The 17,972-nt window shown below is 34.9% G+C and overlaps 1 protein-coding gene across 1 annotated transcript in view; it reads left to right on the plus strand.

Moving 5' to 3' along the window:
• Window positions 1–247: 247 nt before the first annotated feature.
• The window catches only part of LOC132273900 (protein TIC 40, chloroplastic-like), a 60,167-nt gene continuing 42,442 nt past the window's right edge, over window positions 248–17,972 (plus strand). Inside the window, exons 1-8 of the mRNA XM_059775005.1 lie at window positions 248–668; window positions 4,716–4,830; window positions 5,033–5,090; window positions 5,206–5,223; window positions 10,096–10,354; window positions 11,105–11,211; window positions 11,294–11,357; window positions 17,102–17,180. Of these exons, the coding sequence (XP_059630988.1) occupies window positions 437–668; window positions 4,716–4,830; window positions 5,033–5,090; window positions 5,206–5,223; window positions 10,096–10,354; window positions 11,105–11,211; window positions 11,294–11,357; window positions 17,102–17,180 (932 nt within the window). The 5' untranslated portion in view covers window positions 248–436. The remainder of the gene's footprint in view (window positions 669–4,715; window positions 4,831–5,032; window positions 5,091–5,205; window positions 5,224–10,095; window positions 10,355–11,104; window positions 11,212–11,293; window positions 11,358–17,101; window positions 17,181–17,972) is intronic.

The raw sequence follows: 17,972 nt of genomic DNA on the forward strand, positions 1-17,972 counted from the left end.
CATTATTATTATTATTATTATTATTATTATTATTATTCTTATTATTATTTTAAGATTTATTGTAAATTAGCTCATAAGCCTCATATTCATAAACATAATAAATATGGTTTCATTTTGACATTTACCTAGGGAAGTTAATATCCGAAGTTAAAAAAAAAAAAAAAGAAAAAGAAAAAGAAAAGAAGCGAAACTGTATTATTATATCGGATCATCCATTTAACCCGCCCCATTACCATCCTCATGCGCAGGCTGATAAACTTCACTCAACTCTTTTACTCAAAGCCTCGGCAGAAGCCAGAAGCACCAGCCTCTTCTCAGCCTATTTCTAATACATCTTCTACATCTCTCTCTCTCTGTTGATATATATAGACACACTGCACGCACAGATATATCTACTTGATAGTGGTGTTGTTGGTTTATAAATTGGTAATTATCGATGGAAAACCTAGCCCTAGTTTCTTCCCCGAAAATGGTAGTGGGTTGGTCTCCCAACCCAAGAGATACGGTCTCAAACAGGTACTCCTCTGGTATTCCTCATCTGTTCCGAAGGACTACCAGAAGAAGTGGTCGAGAAATCTCTCTCACCAGAACCGCAACTTCCATTTCAGCTCTCTCTCCGCCTCAGGGTAACGACGGTCATGCCCCTCCCAGAACCACCAAATTAATTGGTACTTCTTTTGCCTCTCTCCCTCTCTCTCTCTATATATATATTTATATATCTTCATCAATAGGCATATATGAATTTGTTCATGGCATGGGCTGCTATTTTTAATGCTTATGATCTCTCTGTTTTAGTTTATATTATTTTTGGGCTATTTTGGTGTTCATGTGGTATCATTTATACAAGTATATATGTGTGCATGCAGGAGATTACAAAGATATTTATAGTTGATAAGATCTCAAAATTTGCTAGAGAACACCGAGTTAGTAGATTGGATTGTATTATCTATTTAGCTGATGAAATGAGTTTGCCCTGTTAGGTGGGGAGACTAAATTGTACAATTTCATAAGTGATTGTTGATTTGAACTAAGTGAGTCTGTGGATTGGCTTGAGAAAAAAATGGATTGTATTTTTGGAACTTGGGATCAAACAGTTGCGAGACCCATTGTTAGTCATTTGAAGCAAATGGGAGAGAGAGAGCGAGAGAGAGGAGACTGCTTGCTTAAGTTTGGAGGAGTTGTTGATTTCTAACAACCTTACTGCAAGAGTGAAGATTAAGATTTGTGAAAATATTGTTAACATTGATGTTATTTTCTTATGCACAGTTGATAAATTAAACATTAATATCAAAGCTATGAAAATTAATCATCAATATCTATGGTGATTATCAAAGCTATGAAAGTCAAAGCCAAAATGTCACCAAGTTTTCTTCATCTTTTGTTATGAAGCATTAAGATGGATATGGGATAAGATACATTATGTTCTAGACACCACAATAAAACAAAGTCTTAAGAAACATGATATAATTATGTTAAGATAGACATTATATATATGTATGTATATATTGTATGTAAGTGTTTTGTACAAATTTAATATATATATATATGTAGAGTGAAAATGATAGTTGTTTACCACCAAGGGTTGTAGCCTAGTGGTACTTCCTCACCTTCCCATAGAAGGTAGAGGGTTCAAGTCCCCATAGGGGCAAGTGGATGTGTCTTGAGTTTCAAATAGGAAAAGAAATCGTTTATCATATTATATGCATTTATAATGACTGAGTTTTTTTTTTTTTTTTTAAATGGACAAATATAATTTATCAAATATTATGTATTTCTAGCTTATAGTATTAAAAATCACATGAAAAAACTGATTCTCATTAAAATGTCCTAACATTATAGGGTCTTTTAAGGGTAGAAAAGTGGTTATACAGATTTGATTTTGGATTACAATAGCTTAAAAATGTAGAAACATTAAAGAAACAAAGAAGATAAAAAGAACAAGTAAGGCATCATACTAATGGTCAGAATTGCATTAAGTAATTTCTAAAGTGCAGAAATGCTATTGTGGAATTAAATGCTTTATATAGGTACATATAGCCTCAAAGTAATCTACTTTTTATTTATTTTTGATCAGGTAAGTACTCACACACAACATTGCCCACGCCGAGCTTACCCTTTTAACCAAAAAAAAAAAAACATTGCCCACGCCGGGTGCTTGAACCCCTCCCCTCTTCTTTGAAGATAGGGAGGTTCTACCATTGGGCTAATGGCCCATTAGTTCAAAGTAATCTACCTTTAATATGACTTGGACTTCAATTTAGAGATTACGAGACTTTGACCAGTAAAACCATGTAAAAACTATTGAAATCCATTACTAAAGATCCAATACAACATCTTGGCCCAAAAATGACCCATTTGCCTCAGCTAACCCATGTATAATAATAAATCACAGAAATATCATGTACTCTAGAACATAGCAAGCATATTAGAAATTTACCAACAACGTACTAACCTAAAAATTGACATAAACTGAGTATATATTAAGACTAAAACTTGACCTCACAAGGTCTTGGGTTGGTTGCGCTGTGAAGAAATTTATTTTCTTAAGATATCTCTTTTTAAATTTGCTTTCTTTGAATGTCTTATGGACTGCATCCAAAGCTTGGACCTCTCTCCCCCAGACCTCCACAACCACTTGCCTAACAACGCCTTATTGAATACATCCAGCCTTCGAATACCCAAGCCCCCCTTTTTGATGGGGGTGCATACCCTCTCCCAATTAACTAAGTGGTATTTGAATTCATCACCCAAACCTCCCCACAAAAACTTCCTCTGAATCTCTTCGAGTCTTCTAACAACTTTCATAGGCATCGGAAAGAGCGACATGAAATAGGCCGGGAGATTGGAAAGGGTGCTTTTCATAAGCGTAACACTCCCCCCTTTCGACAAGTACTGTTTCTTCCAACCTGATAGCCTCCTCTCAAACCGTTCTAGAATCGGATCCCAAACAGAAATGCTCCTCGACGAGGTACCCAAAGGGAGCCCCAAATAAGAGATTGGAAGAGCGCCAACACCACAACCTAGGATATCTGCTAAAGCCTGAATCTCCTCCACCACCCCAACCTAGGCTCACCATATCTACTGCAAACGACTCTTATCATTTGAACCACCCAATGCTTTCCTAATATATGCCCGTCCTTATTGTACTACATTTTATAAAATGTAGCATACCCACTATCCTTTTTGCTTTCCACAACCTAGCAATCTTCATTCAAATGACATTCATTATGTTTTACGGTTTTACCCTGCATTCAGCGAACTTTGCCCATCCCTAACTTTTGTGCACCAAGATAGAGAATGGAAGGAGAGAAAATAAAGCCTTCAATTGTATTGAATCAATCGATCATGTTACAGATTACAAAAACCTATTATTATTATTATTATTATTATTATTAGGTTCTTTTTCTTTTTGTGGCTTACAATTAAAGAAGATATTTGGTTTTAGGTTTGTCAAAGGTGTAAGAGAGGTAAGGGTTTGAGGTTTCAATTAGCTAAGGGCAGGCAAAGTTTCTGGACTATTTTAGGGGCTGTGAAGAGTACCTTTCCTGATTTGGGTTCTTTTGGTTAGGCTTGTTTAGAAGGATTTTATGGGTAAAAAAAAGGGGCTAACTATGGGCTTCTAAACTTGAAAAAAGTAAGAGAAGGAAGAATAAGAAGAAGAAAAATCAAGGACCATACCTAGAAATAGAATATTGTTTGCATCAAACATAGGTTTGGAATTCTCTCATACAATCCTCTTCAGAACACAATTGTAGGAAATTTTTTCAAGAATTTGTTCTCTTTTGTAAGTGAAAGCATTTCAAATATACTTTCAAGTATTTTAACTCTAATGGGATCTGAACTCCATAAATAGAAACTTTGAATTTGACTACTACAGTCCACATATAAAGGTCCAATTCCACAAAACAACACCAGAAATACGATGCATGATTTCATGAAGCATCATTATTAGCAAAACACTGGCTCTTAAAACATAAGAAAACATGCATTAAACTGAACCAACATCAAATTAATCTAAAGAAAGAGTAAAATAAAACTCAACAACTCGATCTTAAATATCGAAACTCCCAAGTGTTGCCATAGGCATCATGTAACACATGCCAAATCAAGTCTGAGGTCTTGGATACATCTTTTCTATACCTTTTGAATACTTTTTTAAGGTGCTGCTACTAATCTTCATCCAGTAAACCTCTTCTGCTTTCAAGTGGTGTTTATTTGTTGCTGTTGAGGGGCAACACGGGATCGGAAGTGGAACACATTTGCAGGTCCACTTGATTAACGACTTCTTTTTCTGTTATCTTTTTCATTCAACATGCCAATCAAATCCATGGTTATGTGCTTGAGTGAGTGTTGAACTCTGACTTACCTCCCTTAGTTTTCAGCAATATTTCTTGTTCCTCTTCTCTTCCTCTTTGTTCTCTCTTGTTTTTCTCCCCCCCTCCCCCTAAAGCCCATGTATTGGGATAATAATATAGCAGTTCCTTTCTATTAAGATTTTGGCTCCTTTCTTGTAATGCCTGTGAATATTGTTGCCTTTTATTCCTTCTACTCTGGTTTTGTAGTCAACAGCTTTATTTGGTTCACCTTAATATGTTCCTTTTTATGTATATGAAATTATGAATGTAATTCATCCGTTGTTATGTCCTATGATGCTATTCATTATATTTTTCTGGTTTTGATTTCCTCCTGCTTCTTTTAATATTTCTACAATACAGTGTTAAAGAAGCTAGGAAAGGAAAGTTTTGCAAGCATTACTTCTTCAACTAGTCAAGAAACATCTTCAGTTGGTGTTAGCCCACAGTTTTCGGTGCCGCCTCCGTCGTCACACGTGTAATGTTTCCTGCCCTTTTTGTTTTATTATATTATTTTCTTTTAATTTGTTTTCTGTTGACTTCATTGTTATTTATGCTAATGATTGAATTATTACATGTCAACTATTGTGCGACAGTTTTATGTGTTATTTTAACTTATGTATTTTTCACTTAGATGTTCTCATGCCTTATTATTCTTCGTTGATGTTTCTATTTTTTAGAGGGTCACCCCTCTTTTGGATTGGAGTTGGTGTTGGCCTCTCAGCACTTTTTTCATGGGTAAGAACGACTATAACTTGCACGATTCTTCAACACACTATTAGTTTTTATAGTTGAATATTTATTATTTATTTTTAACCTTCATCCACTTTTGACAATCTGTTTTACATTGCAGGCGGCTACGAACTTAAAGGTGAGTTTGACTTCCTTACAAGGTGTGAACATGTCTGTCCAAATTACTTGTTTATTTTTGTGATTCTTCTTTTCATATTATCAGGAGGTCTAGTTGATAAAGATATGCAACTGGCAATTATCTGAGGGTAAATTTCCATATTTTTATTATAACATATTGTTGCAGTGGCACATATATGGTAAAAAGTTGAAAATGTATGGAACTTGTACCATCAGCTGATGGATAACACTATCTAAAACACCATGAAGCTATTAAAATTTATGGAGAGAAATTCAAGTATACTGTGATGTCACAATTATATCAATCTACACATAATTTAATGTCAAAATTTTATGTACTAGAAATTGGTTTGCCTCCCAATGAAAGAGAAGGATTGGGGTGGTTCAACCAAACCTTGCTAGGGAGATGTTGTGGAGGTAAGGGTTTTAGGGACAATCTATGGAAGAGAGTAGTAGAAGGGAAGTAGATGGTTGATTGTTATTCTAGGCAGGCATGTATCTTTTACAATGCGGATGTTTGAAAAGGATCAAGAAAGGGTGGATGAGTTCTTGAAGCACATTTGGCTTGTAGTTGGGAGTGGGCATTGGATTCGATTTTGACTTGATAATTGGTGTGATGATAGTCCCAATATGAGTTATTCCCTCGTGCCTGTCCAAGATTGCTGAAGATAGTCATGCTAGGTCGCTGAGTGGGGTGGTGTGCGACATCCTCTTCCAGATGTCTCCAAGACTTAGTTTGGTTGAAGAGAAACGGAAGGATAAGAAAAGAAAGTAAATGGAGAGAAATGTTATATTGTATTTGGTATACAATTTTGGAAAGGAAGGAAATGAAAGGATTTGGAGGGATACACTAACCCATGAAAAGCAGGTTTTGCTATCCTTCCAAAAATGGGAGAAAATGAAAGGAAATACTGCAGGTTTTAATAGAACTTAGAAATACCAAATTTGCCCTTATTTTTGTAAGAAACAAAATCAAAATACCACGAGTCCTAGGCCTTGGCAGATGATAAACAGTGGTTAAAGTCCCAGTAACTTTCTTTTCAATTATTTGCTCAACAATTGCATGTAATCGACATTAAAGCTTGGTCGGTCTCTGTCTTATCTGAAACCACTCCTCACCTACCAATTTACCTTTTAAATGTAAAAGGTACAGTGCAAATTCATTAAAATAGTTTCCTTTCCTTTCTGTTCCCAAACAACACTCTCAATTCATTTCTTTTTCCTCGTTAATCAACTGAACACGATGGGAGGTTAACACCATCTTTTCATTTTTTTCTTTCTTAATCAACCAAATATGATGAGAGTTTAACACTATCTTTTCATTTCTTTTCTTCTCTCATAACTAATATTATACTTCATTTTCTTTTTCCTCCTGTTATAACAAACATAGTCTAATAGATTCTGTATAGTATATACTGAGGAGGTTGTTGAGGCTTAAGAGGACTTTCTCAGATAGGTGCCTCGAGGATGGGTAGTGTGCTCTGATAGACTGATACTACTTGATGGAGGATGAGATTGGTCTAATACCAAGTTGATGTAGGATCAGAAAGAAAGTAAGAGATCAGAAGACAGAAGAAGAGGTGAACCTAGAAGAAAGGGTGAGAAGACAGACAAATGGGATGAGAACAGGGGGTGAATGTATAGACTGGACAGCAGAGGGGTTAAGGAAAGCAAGAACAGAAGTGTAAGAAGAACAGAGAGAAATCCGTAGAACATGATAATCAGTATTCCCCAATGGGCCAATACTAAATTGTTTGATTACATAATAGCCTTTTATTGGCAAAGCATAAACAAACCCTAACCCTAAAATAATAAAGTACTAAAATATCTTTGGAATTAAAACATTACCGAAATAATAAAATTTAACCCTAATTATCTATCCTTGCTCCTCTGAAAGTGGAGGCAAAACCCGTGGAACTCATTTGTGCCAATCATATCAATAACTTCCATTGATGCTTCCACTTTGAATCCCAAATCCTTGTATGAATATAAATTTTTTTTAAAAAAAGCTTCTTGAAGCTGTGATATACGGCTGCTTCACTTATTTTTTTCTACGAATTTTAACAATTTTGGGTAATTATGTTGACCTCCTCGAGGTTTGGCAACACCCTACCCCTGCATTTTCAGACATTACTCTAACCTCAATTATCAAAAAAAGAAAAGAAAAAGGAAATTACTATAACCTCCCTTAAGGTTTACATATGTTACTGAAACCTCCCATTGGTTAAAGTTGACTGACAGGGATGCAATATGTTGGTCATCACAAGAAAAAATTTAAATATGTGTATTCTACCATTGTAATGAATGTGAAGACAATAATAACCTCGCTTTGTGCAATAAAATGATATAGATGACATTTTAGTAAAATCAATCCAGTTGTTAACATTGTCGAACAGATGTTTCTGACAACCTTAACAATTTTGATTTTCAAATTATACAATATGGGGCCACTCCTTTAAAAGTTGATAATTTTATTAGATTAACCATCACGTGAATTTATTTTGATATTAAATTTGTTACAATTCCCTTGCATAATTTATTATAAATTTTGATAATTTTATTAGAGTAACTATCATATTTTTTTGATAAGTATATTAGATTAACTATCATATGGATGATTGATTTACATCGGAAGTATTCTAATAGTTGCAATCCAAACTTACTCTGTTAATTCATCTAGATTTCAATTAGTTTAATTTTTTTAATTATATGTCTATTTTATTCACTTGAAAATTTTGCATTTTTCATATTGCTAGAACAGCTAGGTGAATGCAACTCTTTTTCAACATTTGACTAACATTTTTTGTTTGTTTCTTCTGAAGCTGTTTATCTAAATTTCTCTCTTTCTCTCATCATCCCACCTATTCTCAAACAAAGTCTGGTTTCACATGCGCCAACTTGGTTCATTTCTAGATTTATAATACTCTTACCATTTGTTCACATATAAATTGTGGCTGCTCTTCTGTCTGTGGTTAATTACCAAACCATGTTTCTGACGTGTGTGTAGCTTAACAATTTTGATTTTCAACATTATACAATACGGGGCCACTCCTTTAAGAGTTGATAATTTTATTAGATTGACCATCATGTGAATTTATTTTGATATTAAACTTGTTACAAATTCCCTTGTATAATTTATTGAAAATTTTGATAATTTTATTGGATCAACTATCATAGGGATGATTGATTTACATCGGAAGCATTCTAATAGTTCCAATCCAAATTTAGTCTGTTAATTCATCTAGATTTCAATTAGTTTAGATTTTTTAATTATGTCTATTTTATTCGCTTGAAAATTTTGCATTTTTCATATTGCTAGAACAGCTAGGTGAATGCAACTCTTTTTCAACATTTGACTAACATTTTTTGTTTGTTTCTTCTGAAGCTGTTTATCTAAATTTCTCTCTTTCTCTCATCATCCCGCCTATTCTCAAACAAAGTCTGGTTTCACATGCGCCAACTTGGTTCATTTCTAGATTTATAATACTCTTACCATTTGTTCACATATAAATTGTGGCTGCTCTTCTGTCCGTGGTTAATTACCAAACCATATTGGCTGGGTTTCAAAATGTTCGGTTTTGCATTATGAAAATGTATCAATCTTACCAAAATATATCGAACTGGACTGGACCCGACAGATTTATTTATTTTTTGATAAGTTGGACTCGATAGATTTATGATGTGAACTTGTCAAACTGACCTGAAGCTGTTCGTTATACGAAGCTAGGGGTGACTGGACAACCCTTACTTAATGCTATAAATCAACCTGACACAAAAATGACCTATCCCAAATCCTATTCACTCCCACTCCCATTCTTGAATTTTTGTTTAGTAGTGATGTTTCAAGGTTTTTGGTCTTTAGGATGGTGGATTTTCATTTTTCTTTGAGCAATTTATATAGGATCATTTAGATCTTTAAAGAAAAAGAAAAAAGAACAACACATTCATGTGACTGAAATGAGAATGTTGGGAGGAGTCCTAAAAAAGTAGGGTTAATAATCAACGTGTGAGCGAAAATTAGGAGTAGGGCTTCCTAATGATAAAATGAAAGAAATAAGGTTTAGGTGGTGTGTTCAGATACAATATAGACATGTAGATGCACTAATAAGAAAAGAAAGAATAGTTTGCATAGAAGGTAAGAGACATAGGGTCCGGCCAAAACTTATATTAGATGAAGTAATTAGAAATTCATGTGCCTTGATGGCCCTTGACCCCATTCATATGGGGGATAAAGGCAAGGATGACAACGGCGATGACTCAGATTTTTATAGATACCTTTTCAAATTCTATTATTGAGATTAAATTGTCTTCTCCTTGGATGGAAATGCTTCAGGAAATTAGGTAGATGGTTGCTGGGTTCCTGTTTTCCTAAAAACTTAGTTTGTGGAGGTTGTATTATGTGTGGGATGCTTTAGAGCTGAGTTTCTTCCTATTGGGGTTCCATTACTCTCCTGACCACATCTTTATCTTTCACTACATTATTTAGTTTTTTTGTGAACAATAATCTAATTTGCATGGGTCTCTTTGTTGCATTCTGCTCTCTCTCTCTCTCTCTCTCGGGGTAACTAATCTTGTGTTGACTACTATACACTTGTACAGTGGGGCTCTTCTTCAGGTCTTTTAAATTCTACAATTTTAAAAAAGTTTGTTTTTTGTTTTTTTTTGGCATTTGAACATATTGTTTATCTTTAATTTTTGTGCTGTTTTGATAATAATTTTAGATTGGCTATATATATTTTTAAATGTCCTTAGACACACACAGACTTCAGTTTATCTAATTATTATAATTTGTCACGAGAATTTGTTAACTTAATTTCTTTCTATATGTTTGTTTGTCTCTGCAAATTGTGATTTGAATATTTTCCTTTTCCAGAAATATGCAATGCAACAAGCTGTCAAGACCTTGATGGGGCAGATGGATTCACAAAATAACCAATTCAATAATCCTGCCTTCTCCCCTGGATCACCTTTTCCTTTTCCAACGCCCCCAGCATCACGTCCAGCTACCTCAACTTCTCCAGTTGCGTCTCAGTCTGCAGTGACTGTAGATGTAGCTGCGACCAAAGTGGAGATCCCACCTGCCTCAGATATCAAAGATGACACAGAACTAGAGAACAAACCAAAGAAATATGGTATCAAATTATCTCTTTCTTAATTTTTCTGTTATTTATTGTCGATATATAGAACGAGCAGCAACTGACACTAAGTAGTTTTAAGATGAGCATATGAACTATGTGTAGTCTCTACCAATTTCAGTGATTCCTCTTCACACACGAGTTTCCCCTAATCTTCCTAAAAAATCTTTGTAGCAATTTGGGCATTTTCAGTTTTCTGTATTTATTTATTTAAATTTTTTTAGAGTAAGTTGAAGATACAAACATGATAATCATGCAAATAAATTATTACACATTTGATACAACTCATTCATGGTAGATGATATCACATATATGGGTAACAAAGAGAAGTAAAGCAGTGCGTGTAGCTATATTTGGGTAAAGAAAAAATTTCCTGGATCAGTGGCAGTCAAATTTGCTGAATTATTCTGCTGGGACAATGGGCTTACACCACAGAAAGTGGGTCCTAATATCTGACACTTATTTTCTTCTCTCTCTTTCTTGGGGATATGTGGTGACACTTGTACAGATATTTGCCTAGACCTTGAAGCATTTGGTACCTGTTTTTTTGTGTGTGTATGCTAGTGCATACATGCATGGGCAGGCAATGAGCATGTATCTGTGCATTATATTGCATTTTCCTTAGGAAGTGAATATGCTTGACAAATAATAGCCACCTGTTCCTCAATTAATAATCTATTGGGAAATTCTTATTTGATTGTTTAGTTTGTTCTCTAATATAAATTCTAATGCAACTTACATTTGCAGCTTTTGTAGATATTTCTCCTGAAGAAACTTTGCAGAAGAGTCCTTTTGAGAGTTTCAAAGAATCAACTGAGACAGATTCGTCAAAGGATGCTCAGTTTGCCGACCAAGTAGGAGTTTGAGCTATCCCTTTGAGGCTGTGGTGGTTTAAAATAATGTTTTCTAATTAATTCATTTGAACATTTCATGAAGGTTTTTCAAAATGGAGCTGCTTCTAGACCAGGGATAGGTGCTTCTGATGGGTCCTCATCTTCCCGTAAGTTGAATAATTAATTAAAATTTCATGCATAATGTGATCTGTTGAACACATTTAAATATAAGTTTCACCTGCAAACAAATTTGTTTTGCATATATTTTCATGCATTGGTAATAGGGATACAGTTTGTGTAATATTTTTGTATGAGCGAAATTTGTTGCACATTTAACCTCTCCTACCTAAAGAATATGGTCTCTATACTCTGTACTTAGGACTAATGATTATTATTTTAGTTGTTTAGTTGCTGTGTTTGTTCAGGTTTCTAATAGTCATGCAAGAAGGAACAAGAAAAGATTAGCAAAAGGGAGAAATAAAGCATTTTGTACTTCAATAGATTCTTTCATCTCCATTATATAATTTGTGATAGAACATGAATGGAAAACTGCATTAATTATGGATGTAAGTCATAATTTTGGAAAACAAGCTCTCCGCTTATAGCTTCAGCTGTATGTGTGCTGAGGTATATTTAGAAGAACTGCTCTTCAGAATTTTTATCTTACAGTTGGACATCTAATTGAATGGTAAGTCACAGTATAGATCACTTAGTGGACGTGTTAGGAAATATGAGATTATAAATTTATTTGGGAGTGGAAAACATCAAAATATTTAAAGTCCTGCAAACAGTTTAATGAAGAGATGAGACTAATTTATACTTACGTTTCATTTCTTACCACTGTACAAATATCTTGGAGGGAAAAATTAGCAGTGAAGTGTATTACAAATATTTTGATTAGAAGCTGCCTGTTTCATAGGATTTTCTTACAATATGGGTATTCAATTCTCGTTCATTTTTAATTCCTATTTGTAGTGTCTAGTAAGTTTCCCTCTTCTTTTTTGTCATATGTCAATATCCCTAATATGAAAAGAATATGTTTTGTGATAGTTCAAGCATGGAACTGAAACAAGGCTCAATTTATTTTACATGACCTAAAAAATTGCTTAAGCTTGGTAAACGTAATCATTATCTCTCACTTCAGTGAATAATGTTCTTTTGTGTTTCGCCTTAAAAAAAAAGCACTGAGAACTTGCGTAGTCTTGTGTGCGTCTTCACTTATTTTGTTGAGATAACATTCTCTCTGTATTTTGCCTTAAAAAGGCCATTTTAAAATTTTCTTTTCCATCATCGAAAGCATTTTATTTTGCATTCTATTCTGTAACTAGCATAGAGTTGTTTTACGACATGACAAAGGCAGTTTACCTAGTGTTGGCCCCATCAATGCGGGATGTTGTAAGGAGCGGACAGGTACAAACTTAACCTTTGGGTAGAAAGTAATCGCCAATAAACTGGAACCTGTTGTAACGGCTGATAGTTTGTGCTTTTACAATTGCACCAATACACCAAGTAATGGCGCAGATGTTTTAGGAAGTGTGTATGATACGAACATTATAGAAGTTTTAATAGAATAAATACTCAGGAGTATAGACCTCAGCATTAAGACTAAAATTTGCTTCCAATTTTATGATAGTGGATAAGAAGAATTAGAGGTTTGAAGAAAAGACTTTGTTCAGTGTTTAATGCGCTCCATGGAACTAGAGACTGGAGAAGCCTTGTGACTGCATAGTTTCATAAAAAAATCAATTTATGAAGAGTCATAAAATGACGTCTTTACATTTGAAGCACTTGCAGTAGTACCTCAACTCTGGGTCTGGCGTTTCATATTGCTTTTTAGGACCTTTTCCATCAAGAAATTGTTAAAAAAAGAGACTTCTATAAACATTTTCATTTATATGTATGTGTGTGTATACAGCTATATATATATATATATATATATTAGTACATATTTTATTTCTGTAAACTTATGTTCCACTGTAGCCAACTTACAAAGTTGATTTGGTTATTTGTCATGCTCATTTATTAAAAAAATAAAAATGTATGTAAATTATATGGTTCAACAAAAAAAATAATCAACTTTCAATTAGTTCATCACATAAAAAATTGTCCCAGAACAAAAATTTATTAGATATCATGTTGGATATATAGAGAGAGAATATGGAACTCTGTAATGTATTGAATTGAATGTAATGTGATTACAGCAAGCGGAATCAAAATACCAGCATGTATTCTTACCTGGTGTGGTAGAAAGAGAAGAGGAAGGTGTACCTTGTATTCTAGTTAAAACTTGATTGATAATTGCCTCAAGGTCAGTTGCAGAGAATGTAGATGAGAAAGATGAAGACTTGCTAGGAGTGCTAGACACTGGTACTGGGGCTGGAGCTGGAGCTTGTGACTGTAGTGGCACAGTGTGAGAGGTAGTCATAGTTGGAGTAGATGAAGTCAGTCTAGCACGAGTGCGACACTCCTGAAAAGAATCCCCTCGAATCCAACAAAAAGTGCAGTAAAGAGAGTGATAATAGCGGTTGTGTCATCCGTTGTGATGAGAGGATGTTGACTGAAAAGCCACCGTATGGGCAGCCTCCTGATGGTGTAACAAAACCTGTGGGAGTCTGCAAACATGTCTTTCTTTGGTCAAGCTCTTTCACCACAGCTTGAATAAGGGGAATGATCCTATTTTGTGCCATTTAGAGATCTCAAATGCAAAAACTGACTGCATATTTGGAATCAGCGCAAAATACTGGGCTGGAATGGTGCCTTCAAAATTTTTTTCTAACACTGCCGACGTGGCAGAGAAATGGAACCTAGGGCTGACGTGGTACTTGTGCTGACATGGCAGCTGACGTGATGATGACATGGCTGTCTGTTGACTGGACAGGTGACATGGCAGACCGGATCTGGGAATCTGACGTGTACGCGCGTGAGCTGGAATGTCAGCACGTGAGCGCATGTGGCCAACTTGCGGCGTGTGGCGGAGTGGATAACTTTCAATCATGGATATGGTAACTTTCCCCTCTAAGATGGTTGGTTAAGGTTGCAAGTCAAGAACATAGATAATGAAATAATTAGACATAGATAATGAAATAATTTGTTTCCTCTGCACGCATCATGAGGAGAACGTGGATCCTGATACCTTCAACCTGAACTTGCAGAGAGGCACTTCTATGATGGATCTGGCTTTTACTTTCTCCCAACAGTTTGCAGCCAAGACTTGTAGGCATAAAATGTTTAGATTACTATTTACAGCCACACTGTATTTTCTTTGGTGTGAAAGAAATGAGAGGGTGCACAGTACTACACATAGAGAACCTGGGGTGCTACTGAAATGTATCTTATGGGAAGTTTTTGATATCTTGGGGTGCCTCCAAGATATGGTGTTTTAGATTTTGTGGGCAGGTATTCCCTTGACCCATGCTCGATCCCTAGTTTTAGGGTTCCTGATTTTGTGACGGTATGCCCTCACTTTTTTTTTGGTTAAAAGGTAAGCTTGTGTATATATATTGTAGAAAATGTACAAGAAGTCCCAATTATAGTAGGGACAACAAAATATGAAACAAAACATCCAACAACCCTCACATAGGACATTGTACACAAGCTCAAGTAGCAGCAACATACAAAGTAGATGCCTCAGCTAAACCAGAAGAAATGAGGACAAACAATTATTCACCATTGACAATCAAGCACCATTAACTCTATATCCATCCCTTAACCTAAGGAGCTTCCTCCAAAACCCTGAGCTTAGAGCTGTTCGCCTAACTGTCGAAACACTCTTAGCCCTCAAAAGCTGTAAGACCAAGCCACCCATAAACTTTCCTTTCTCAAACAAAGCTTCCACAAGTGCTTCAAATTGGTAATGATGTTAGAGAGCTCAAGGTCTGGAAACCCCAAACCCCCATGAATTTTAGGCCTGCAAACAGCTTGCCAAGCAACTTTGGCTCCACTTTTCTTGATATCAACCCCAGACCAGAAAAATCTCATCAAGATTTTGGTTGATTTGGTCAAATATCTTCTTTGGGAGAACAAAAGCTTGTGACCAGTATGATTGTATGGAGCACAGAACAGCCTTAATAAGAACTGCTCTACCAGCATAAGACAGAAATTTAGATGTCCAACAGCTCACCCTTCTTGTGATTTTCTTAACTAAGGTTTGGCAGTCCCTTGTTGTGATAAAGTGGATGAAAGGGGCAAACCAAGGTATGTGATAGGTAAGTTTCCAGCCTCAAACTGTAAGGCTATGTTTGGTGTGAGTGAATGGAATCAAATGAAGGTGGAATGGAATGCATTTGTTTCCATTCTCTTGTTTGGTGTGTCACATTAATAGTGGAATGGCCATTCCTAGGGAATGCCCATTCCATCAAAAAGGTGGAATGCCCATTCCACTTCTTGAGAGGTGGAATGACCATTCCATTCCCACTAAGAATTAATAAAGTAATAAAATAATTTAAAGAGATAATTCACGCATACACATACTATATAAAATATAATATATATATATATATATATATATATATATATATATATATATAATATGTATCTATATGCTGTTTGTTCCCCCTCTCTCTATCTCGTTTATTTTTCTCTCTCTATTATCTCTTTCCCTTTTATTTTTGCAAATTAATTTTTTTAGTTAATTTTTTTTACTAATAGTAAAATGTAATTTAAAGAAACAATATAAATTCATTATATTCTAACTTTCTTACCTAACATAGGAATGGAATGAGATTCCATTTTTACACATTCCATGTTTACAACCAAACGGTGGAATGAGAATCATTATTCTCATTGCATTCCATTCTCATTCCATTCCCACCTCTATTCTCATTCCATTCCAATTCATTCCACCACACCAAACATGCCCTAAGAGATTAAGAATGGCAGCTTTTGTTTGGCTGTCAACTCTTGAGAAAAAAGCTTTGCACTTTGCAGTATTCATATGAAGGCCAGAACATGAAAAGAAAAAATTAAGAGCATCAAGTATAGTTTGTACTGAGGTCAAGCAAGCATGTGAACTGGTTTCCCTGCACTATATTGTTTTTATTTATTAAATTTTTTCCACATTTAGGGAAAAAAAAAATTAGACTATCAACATTTTATTTATTGGTGTTGACCATATTGCATTCAATGATTATATGTCATGAATGAGCTCAGGTTTGTGCATTCATTACTATTCTCTTCGTGTGGTAAGCACTGATATAGCATTTATTATTATTATTATTATTGTTTAAAACTATAGTTTACAGTGAGATAAGAGGTCACATGAACCTGGTCTCCAGTTATTAATTACTTGTTATGTTCGAAACTTCAGATAGATCTACCACTTCGCTTAAGAATAATTTATTTATTTTTTCTCATAAAATTGTATTCTACACTATCGCAGTTCAAGTTTACTGATAGACTATTAGTGTTGATGCTTTTATTCTTGGTGAATGGTAAATCCTCGGGCTGCCTAGTGTGATTATGCGGTTCATCTGAGAGCCGCCACTCTCCAATTAGGGTCCATTTTCAGTCTTCTACTCTCCATAACCGCGTAAGGTGGACCAGCAGTAGGTGGTACCCTTTTCATCTTGGATTAGAATGAGCATACCGTGTTGATTATTATTGCCTGTTGGATTCATCTGCTAACGAATTAAAAGTTGTCAAATCACCAGGTTACAGATTTTTTGAATGATTAGCCAATTTTTTAATTTTATTTTATACATTTGTACATATATTTTTTACATGACAATGAAAGTTCTCGTTATTATTATGATTTGAGGTTGGAAGTACTGATCAATATTTCTGTGCCCTATCTAACATAGTTTCAGTTTTGAAGAATTTATCTGTGCTTGGTAACCATGTTTGCCTGTTTTATTGTATTTGGTAGTAAATAATTTTTCACCAAGGAGCTTAAGTATTCTATGTATATGGACAGGAAAAGCGAATCCTGTTTTGTCAGTGGAAGCATTGGAGAAAATGATGGAAGATCCGACAGTGCAAAAGATGGTTTATCCGTAATATAGCTTTTGACATTCTATTTTATTTTTGTTCCTTTTCTATGGCTTGATTAACATTTCAAATTTAAGCTTCTGCCTTGTTATCCATCCTCGGTAAATTCAACATGCATTTCCCAATATTCTGACAATTTTTATTTATTTATTTTGATTTCAGTTTTGGAAATTTTAATAATAACTTTGTTGTTTTTGGCTTTGTGATAATGATTTCAACAAACCAACCCCAACAACACCCCCCCTCCTCCCCCCCCCCCCCCCCCCCCCCCCCCCTCTCTTCCTGGTAATTGAAATGATAATGATTTCAATCCTTGCAGTGTGTGTTACTCTGTTTTTTACTTATTTTTTGCAGCATCAGCTTTTGCTTCTCAGTTTAAAATTCTTCAGTAAATTTCAAACATGAACTAGAATAGTTACAACCCATCTAGAATTTAGAGCAGTTAACCATGCGATGACTTTTTGGTGTTTGGGAAAGTATGCAAATTGCCAAATGGTTAATTTGCGTGAGAGAGGGGATTGCCATTCTTAAGCTAAAACAAATATGTGGTACTTACATATATATAAAAGACCCTGCTATATAAAAAGTGTGCAAAAAACACCCTTGCAATTTAGTATACGCATGCATATAAATCCCTAACATTTGAAAATAGATGCAAATTTCCCCTTGGCCGTCAATTTTGACCAAATTGTTTTTATAAAAATCTCAAAACACCCTTGCTAATCAGTGTTTTATGAAATAAATGTTTTCTTTCTTTCTTTCTTTCTTCTTCTTCTTTTTTTAATAATTTGTCATAA

Source organism: Cornus florida, unplaced genomic scaffold (genome assembly GCF_030987335.1).
Source record: "Cornus florida cultivar Cherokee Brave unplaced genomic scaffold, ASM3098733v1 CherokeeBrave_3.0.0_Hap2_Chr09, whole genome shotgun sequence".
Lineage (NCBI taxonomy): Eukaryota > Viridiplantae > Streptophyta > Magnoliopsida > Cornales > Cornaceae > Cornus > Cornus florida.